The sequence below is a fragment of the Lolium perenne genome, chromosome 2 (assembly GCF_019359855.2).
Source record: "Lolium perenne isolate Kyuss_39 chromosome 2, Kyuss_2.0, whole genome shotgun sequence".
NCBI classification, from domain to species: Eukaryota; Viridiplantae; Streptophyta; class Magnoliopsida; order Poales; family Poaceae; genus Lolium; species Lolium perenne.
In genome coordinates, this window is record NC_067245.2 from 41,997,745 (window position 1) to 42,005,200 (window position 7,456).

Below are 7,456 nucleotides of genomic sequence, written 5' to 3' on the forward strand. Positions count from 1 at the left end.
GAGAAATATGATCATGTAAGAAATATATGCATGGTTTGAAATTATTATATGGAAATATATACTTGTTGTACCAAGAAGGTTTTATTTTTGTGGTTTACTTGAGTTTTTAATGAAGTACCAAGTTTTACCCATTTTGGATGATAAGGTTGATAACATATGCAGAGCTACTGATTCCTACATGCTGATGTTCACGAAAAAATAGACACGTTGAGCACCTAGGTACTATTTTTTGCATCACCAACAAGCTAGAGAGCATGTCAATGCAAAGAGCAGATCAAGAATGGTGCAAGGACTTCAGCAAGCAGCAAATTACTTCATGATCGACTTGATTGGTCCTAAGAAACACTTGCTAAAGGAAAATCAAAGCCTAGCTAGCGAGCTACTCATCTCCTCATCTCTAGCGAGATCTCTATGTACAAGCGCGTGCGATCGATCGAGATCGAGCTAGCTAAGGTAGCCGGCACTGGCACCCTGGACGGCGACGGCACCAGCACCGCCTCAGGCGCCCTAGACCTCGCGTCCCATGTCATGGACGACGGCGTCGCCGCGCTCTTCCTGGTGCGCCCGCTTCTTCTTGCCGTGGTGCAGCGCCACGCCGAACAGCTTCACCGTGTCCCCGTCATCTTCCCTCGCCGCCGGGGAGTCCGGTCGGTCAAGGTCCAGCTCCAGCAGCCTGCATGAGTTAGACGCTGCGCCAGCGCCAGGGAGTAGCATGTGCCGCTGCGAAGCTGCCGCCGACAACGAGGGGCTCGTGACGGGAGCCACGTGGTTCTGCAGGAAGTAGATGATGTCGTTGTAAAGCTTTTTCATGTGCGCCAGCTCCGACAGCAGCAGCGAGTTGCGCCGCCTCAGTTCACGGTTGTCCTCCGACAGCGCCGCCATGAAGTCCCCGCCACCGCCAACATTGCTGCTAACGCCGCCGTGGGCCATGGCGGCGGTGGCGGCCGGCTCTTCTTGGAAGTGCTGGTGGTACAGCACCGGCTGGTGGTGGTGACGATGAGTAGCCGGAGGCGGCGGCGGCGAGAAGGTGTTGCCGAGGTGGTAGTGATGGTGGTGGTAGGCAGCATTGTGCGGCACCAGCGGCTGCGGAGGTGGCTGCGACGACTTCCTCCGGTGGATCTCGGCGAGGAGGTGTTTCGCTCCTTTCCTGAAGAACTCGTTAGCGAACTCCCATCTGTCGGCCACTATCTTCCTGAAACCCTGCAACAAACAAAAATTTCCAGATGAACAAACAAAAAACTCCTAAGCTAGTAAATTAACAATCAATGCTTCAAAATCGAGTGATGGTTGGTAGCTGAATGTTCAGTGTTGCTGTTCTACTATGAAGTCATGTCATGCACTGTGTCAACGTATTGCATTGCAGTGTATGTACATCGACCATGTATATATCTCATGTGTGCATAGTGTCAATCTTCTACCAATGATTGGTAGATGGGAGTGGAGACTGTATGCTGAGATGTATATATATGTAGTAATGCTTCAAACGAACAAACAAACAATCCAAACCCTCACTTATTATCTTGTCATGAAACTGATTACAAATTAATGTAGTACCGGAGCCATCTTCTACTTTGCATATATGGCAGTCAAAAGAAACACAGCATAAAAACTAAAAAGTGGGGAACAAGTTTAAATCCCATTCAACAAAAGAACAGTGGCAGATTAATGCGCATATGATCAGCTGGCTTGTCCCAAACTAGGAAACAAGAAATTAGGATTCTAGTTGGAAGGTCACACTCACACCTGTATAGTAGCTTTACAAGTTTCCATGCACATCGCAAACAAAATCTTATAAAAACAAGAAACTTTTGCAAACACCTAGCTGGTCACATTCTAGGAAACAAAATATTTATACCAACGGAACAAATATTTGAATTGAAGGCCATGCAAATCTGCTTTGACCAAAGTACCAAACCACAAAAGAACTTGCAAGGAACACAAGCAACATATGCATCATGGACACATGCTGCATCAGGCTCGCTTACAGACCCTAATTGACTGACTAGAAGGAAATCCAAAAAAAAAAAAAGCAACTTGCTAGAAGATTACACACATGATATATATTAGATGTGGATGCATGTACATACATAGGTGTTGAGCTGCCGGACGAAGCTGGAGAAGTTGTTGTGCTTGAAGTAGTTAGGGAGGAGATCCCTGGCGAACTCGGGCGGCCTCCAGACGACGAAGGTGGCGTCGTCCTCCCCCCACGACACGATGTGGTCGGTGCAGGGGTCGTCCACCAGCTGGTACGTCTTGGTCAGGAACGGCGCCGGCACCGGCTTCCCACCGCCACCATGTGCCGCGGCCGCCGAGCTCATCTCCATGGACACCACCATCTCCCCGCACCTCTCCACAAGAAAAGCCATGGCCTTGTGCTTCTAGCTAGCTCAAGGAGTCAAGGTGGGTGGAGAGGAAGGAGCAGCAATATAAGCTAAGGCAGGAGGAGCAGGGAGAGAGAGAGAGTGAGCGAGAGGAGGGAGAAAGGCTGCCTCTCTTTAGCTATATCTCCAGTCTCACTGTCTCGCACTCACACACATAAACACACACATGAGTCATGCCACGCCCCCACGAACGCCTCCAAATATTCTCGTGTGGGTCACGCACGCAGCTGCTGCTGCTGCCTGGACCGGCCTCTTTCTCTACTTCTCTCTCTAGGCTAGAACTAGATCAGGAGAGCCCCCCTCTCCATCTCATCATTATATATGCGTATGCATGGATATCCGTGCACGAGCAGTGCTGTGTACGTGGGTGTGCTTCAGAGAGTTCAAAGTGATGTTGGAAAGGAGAAGGAAGGATCGATATTATAAAAGCATATTTATGCAGGTTTGTTATATTCCTAATGTGCTACATGTTATATTAATCATTGTGCACCAGCTTTGGAAGTATCGTCCAAAGACAATGAGACTGAGCAGATCTCTACAGAATTATATATGGCTGTAAAGTATAGACACATATTCTGGTAACACTGCTAGTTTCCTCCTAAAATGTAATGCAAATGATCAAGACTAGAGTTTTTCGGAACCGCCTTTCTTCGCCAGAGGGAACCACCAAAACATAGGCACCATGGCCAAGGTTTACAAAGACTAGCACGAGATGTTCTTCTGGTTCTAAAATTTTCCTGCAAATTTGATCCACGAGGTTTGGACCTTCCAGATTGGAAAAACAGGAATATGAAAAATACAGTGGCATGTCTACCTAATTTAAACAAGATTGTGTTTACCCAAAGCCTATTAGGTTCTATGACAACAAAAATAAAGGATTTTCCCAAGAGTTTGAATAGATGGAAATTTACCTATGAAATATAGTGTATGGGATCATTAGAAGAAAAATATAGGAGGATTCAACGCTAGCAATCCAAGTAGAAAAACTTGCTAAGGATTCTAATTATAAAAGGATGTTGTTTTAATCAAACTAATTAATTGCAACACAAGGAAAAAAAAGATGCTTTTGTAAAACGTTTGAGTGGGTGGAATTTTCCTGAGAAATGTATTGAAATGGAATCCTTGATAAAAATCATGAAGGATTCAAGCCTACAAATCAATCAGCTCCCTTTCAAAACATTTCTGACGACTCCAAATCTCGAAAATTCTTAAGAAAATCCTTTGAATCAAATAGGCGATAGGATTGGAAAACTATAAGAATTAGCATCACATAGTATTTGACACATTAAAGAAAAAAGTAAGGAAATCGTAGCAAGACATTTTAGTGAACAGAGATTTCTCTTTCACATTGAGAGAAAATGAACCCTTGGAAAAAAATAAGGAAATGTAATGAAAAGGAATCCTTCATAACAACTCTTTGATGAATAAATCCTAAAATTCATTATAGGGAACTCTAATTCTACTTAATTCTTATAAAAAACGTTTGAATTAAATAGGCCATAGGATTCAAAAAAAATATACAAATTAGCATGAAATAGTATTTGATACACTGCAGAAAAATTGAGGAAACTGTAGCAATGCATGCACTGAATATAAATTTATTCAAATGACCCCTTAGGGAAAAAAATCCCTATTTATTCTAAACCCAAATTGAAAGACCCACATACGAGATATTTTGAAGAAATTAAACTCTCCAAAAATGAAGGAATCAAAAAGGACCTATACAGAGTTAATTATCAAGGATTTTGGCCAGTACTTATGGTTAGAGCATCTCCAGCTGTCTCCCTGGGAAGGCCCCCAGGACCCTTTTTGTTCATCCGGATGGACGAAAACGGTCCAGTCGCGTCCCCGGAACCTCGTTTTAGCCCGGATTTGGGCTTTCATCCGTCCGGCGAGCCCAGGTCACCCCCCCCCCCCCCCCGGAGCGCTCGGGGAGTCCGGACGAAACGAAAGCGCTGGAAACTTCGAGAAAACTTCCCGCGCGGATGGTGGCTCCGACTTGTCGGCGACAGAGGCCAATCGTCTTTCGCGCGCTTCAAAAGCCTGCCGCCGGTCAGTCTTCGCCGGACGCGTAGCTTCCACGCGGCGAGTTAATGTCGTCGCCTCGGATTCACGCGCGGCTCCCTCTATTTATCGCGGAACCTACCGCGTCTGGCCGCATTCAGCACCGCCGTCTTCCTCCTCTCCCCACCTCTCCCCAGCCCTTTCTTCTCTCCCCAATCCGCCTCCAGCGAGCAATGACGGGCCACAGCGAAGGCGCGGCGAACAATGGCTTCGGCCACCGTTCCCTACACCAGTGGGAGGCGGGACTCCTGCACATGGCGGGCTACCCGGCGCCGCCGGACTTCCGCGTGCCCGGAGGATGGCGCCTGAGCGCGGGGGGGGGGGGGGGGGGCATCCCGATCCCGCCGCTTCCGGTGGGAGGCGACGAGCTCGACGCCGCTATTGACGCTGCTGTGCGGGTCACCCTCAGCGAGGAGCAGCGCGCGGAGGAGCGGTACCTCGCCGACAACTACGACGCCTCGAACGAGTTCTTCTGTCTCCGGCACGAACGGGAACTCGCAGCGTACGATGGTCCTCCCCCTTCTCCACCGTGTAACAACGCCGACGGCCAACGCCGCTGGTGGGGTGCGCCGGGCCGCATGCTCGCCGGTGTGCTCACGCACATCGAGGCCGGCAACTCCCTCGTCGGCGCCGACGTCGTTTCGGCACGCCGTTTTTCAATTTTAGTTTATGTTTCCATCTGGCCGAATTCAAATATATGTACGAATTCGGCCTATATATGTACGAACTCGCCTATATATGTTAAATATTTTTAAATTTCGCTTATGTTTGAACGAATTTCGCCTTGTTTTGTCTGAATTCGCCGTTATTTGTCAAAAAAAAGCATCTATCCTGAACTCGCCGCTCGGAAAATAGGCTCCCCATGCCAAAAATTACATCCATCCGGCGCTAAATAGCGCCAGATTTAGGCCTGCGGAGCCCCAATGGCTGGAGATGTTCTTAGAATTCATATAAAAGTATATCCTGGCAAAAAGGAGCGGGGAAGGACCGGAAGGATATATAGAATTTTCTTTAGCCACCAGAAGTAAATGGGCATTAAAACCATCACCCGTTCAACGGATAGCTCCAAAATGAAAGTCTCCGTTGGATGTACGGGCGACGACGGATGTGATCACACGATGGAACAGGAGAACATTTTGCAATAAAGGTCGATACACGTCATATCCATCCATGGGTCGAGGCAGGCTGATCATCAAACAAATAATATATTAGTAAAAAGTGAGAGAGAAAAGTAAGAAAAAGTAAGATCTCTCTGCTGCGATGCAAGAGGCTGGGGGAGATGGAAAAAGAAGAGAAGAGAAGAGGGATTGTACTGCACGGCCGGCCGGTATCCTCGTGGTATTTAGTGACCAAATTGTTCTTCTTCTCCCTCTCTCCAGCTGCACCAGTGCCCAATGCACACCACTGTAGGCAGCAGACATGTACACATGTCTAGTTGCGAAACAGCCAAAGATACTTTCCCTGCCCTGTGCATGGTGACCGGCACCTCTCAAGGCAGGCCCGTGACTTGCATCCCACAGCAAAGAAAAAATGCAGAGAGAGAGAGAGGAGTAAATATACATGCAGGTGACTGGTGAGAGAGTAGTAACAATGGCGATATCTGATCTCACTGACTGGCCTCGCTGGGGATCCACTTTTGATGCAACTTCATTTTCCATCGCCACTTCATCATCAGCTAGCTGCCACTGGCCGCAGCATTGCAAGGCTGCTGCTCCTGCTACTGCTGCTTCCATTAATATCATCATCAATATCAATGTGCAAGCAAACAAACATTCCTCTACCCCAACTTTTCAACCACAGCATTCAAAGGAGCGGAGGACCAAAGCTCTTCACTCCCGACGTGCAAACACCACACACACACACACATCATGTACTGCATCTGTATGTGCACAGTGACCAGTGAGTAAAACCCCAAAGTTCAAAGGCCTTGTGAGATCAGATCACTCTGCATGCAGGGGTTAGCTGGATTTGTGCATGCTCCTCACTTCTATCCATGGTACAATCCCTTTCTCCACAGTTCCAAGCAAAATAAAGCAGTGAATCGATGAAGCACCAGTTCGGCTCAGTCAAACTTGCCCAAGATCCAGGCCAGGGCTGCCGTGCAGGCCGGTGGTATAGCAGATTCATAGATAGACGCAGCGCCGCTAGTAGCTAGCTTAGGGTTTTGTTTGGCATGCAAGTACTCATCAAGATGCCACCGGCTGCAAGCAACATATACATATGTGTCAAAACAGGTTGCAGCTACATATATATAGCCTGATTCAGTACACTACTGGTACTGCCTGTGGCTACATATGAGTACGTGTGTGCAACAGCTATGTATATAGCACTATAGGAGCTTATAGCTTTAAGTACCAAGAAAGAAAAGGCCAACATCTAACAGGAAGGGAAAGAACTCATATATAACTAGCAAGAAGCAAGTTACAAGACTAGCTAGGAGTGAAGGGAATACAGAGAGATGATTAGACCTAGAGGCAAAAGCATGCATACCTGTCTGATAAAACTATATATTTGCTTTATAGTTTGCAGTGATGTTGAGATTGGCTATGGAGTTTGAATATTATGGAAGATTCTGTTCCATATATGACAAGCTGTGCTCTGATGATGTGTTTGTAGTAGACATTTTATGAGTACATCACATGACCTTTCCCCATCCCCACATGTGGCCCACTGCATTTGCGGCCAGGTCTAGATCTATCTTTGACTGGGAAAACATACATAAAATAATCAGTAGGGGCAGAGGGAGAAACCTGATGAGAGAGAGAAAGATCATCAAATTTCATATAAAATATATATGTACAACGTAGAGACAAGTGAGATGTGAAACAAGAAAAGAATGTCATGTTCTTCTCTAGATCAGGCCCACATTATCTCATCATCATCCTGATGACACCATGCATACATGCTAGGTGCCGTTAAAAACCAGTTTTCTAGACAATATCGTGCTCCACAAATGTCTGTCGTTTCAAGATTCCTCTGAAACCATTCAGTTGTTTATCATATCGCGCCTT

At 46.8% G+C, this 7,456-nt stretch overlaps 1 protein-coding gene and 1 long non-coding RNA gene across 2 annotated transcripts; both read right to left on the bottom strand.

The window, feature by feature from the left end:
- Nucleotides 1–293: 293 nt before the first annotated feature.
- LOC127331921 (heat stress transcription factor B-4b) lies at nucleotides 294–2,628 on the bottom strand. Its single transcript, XM_051358157.1, has 2 exons — nucleotides 2,088–2,628; nucleotides 294–1,200 (listed from the first exon to the last, which is right to left on the bottom strand). The coding sequence occupies exons 1-2, from the start codon at nucleotides 2,364–2,366 to the stop codon at nucleotides 508–510; spliced, it is 972 nt and encodes a 323-aa protein (XP_051214117.1). The 5' UTR covers nucleotides 2,367–2,628; the 3' UTR covers nucleotides 294–507.
- Nucleotides 2,629–6,113: 3,485 nt separating this feature from the next.
- LOC139835990 (uncharacterized) lies at nucleotides 6,114–7,244 on the bottom strand. The gene is made up of 2 exons (XR_011751547.1): nucleotides 6,936–7,244; nucleotides 6,114–6,646 (listed from the first exon to the last, which is right to left on the bottom strand). It is a non-coding gene; the product is annotated as an uncharacterized lncRNA (long non-coding RNA).
- Nucleotides 7,245–7,456: the final 212 nt, after the last annotated feature.

Excerpts from the sequence above, each read along its gene's own strand:
- LOC127331921 (XM_051358157.1), bottom strand. The coding sequence starts at position 2,366 with ATGGCTTTTCTTGTGGAGAGGTGCGGGGAGATGGTGGTGTCCATGGAG. Across the intron at positions 1,201-2,087 it reads TCCGGCAGCTCAACACCTAT|GGTTTCAGGAAGATAGTGGC; the intron begins GTATGTACATGC and ends TGTTTGTTGCAG.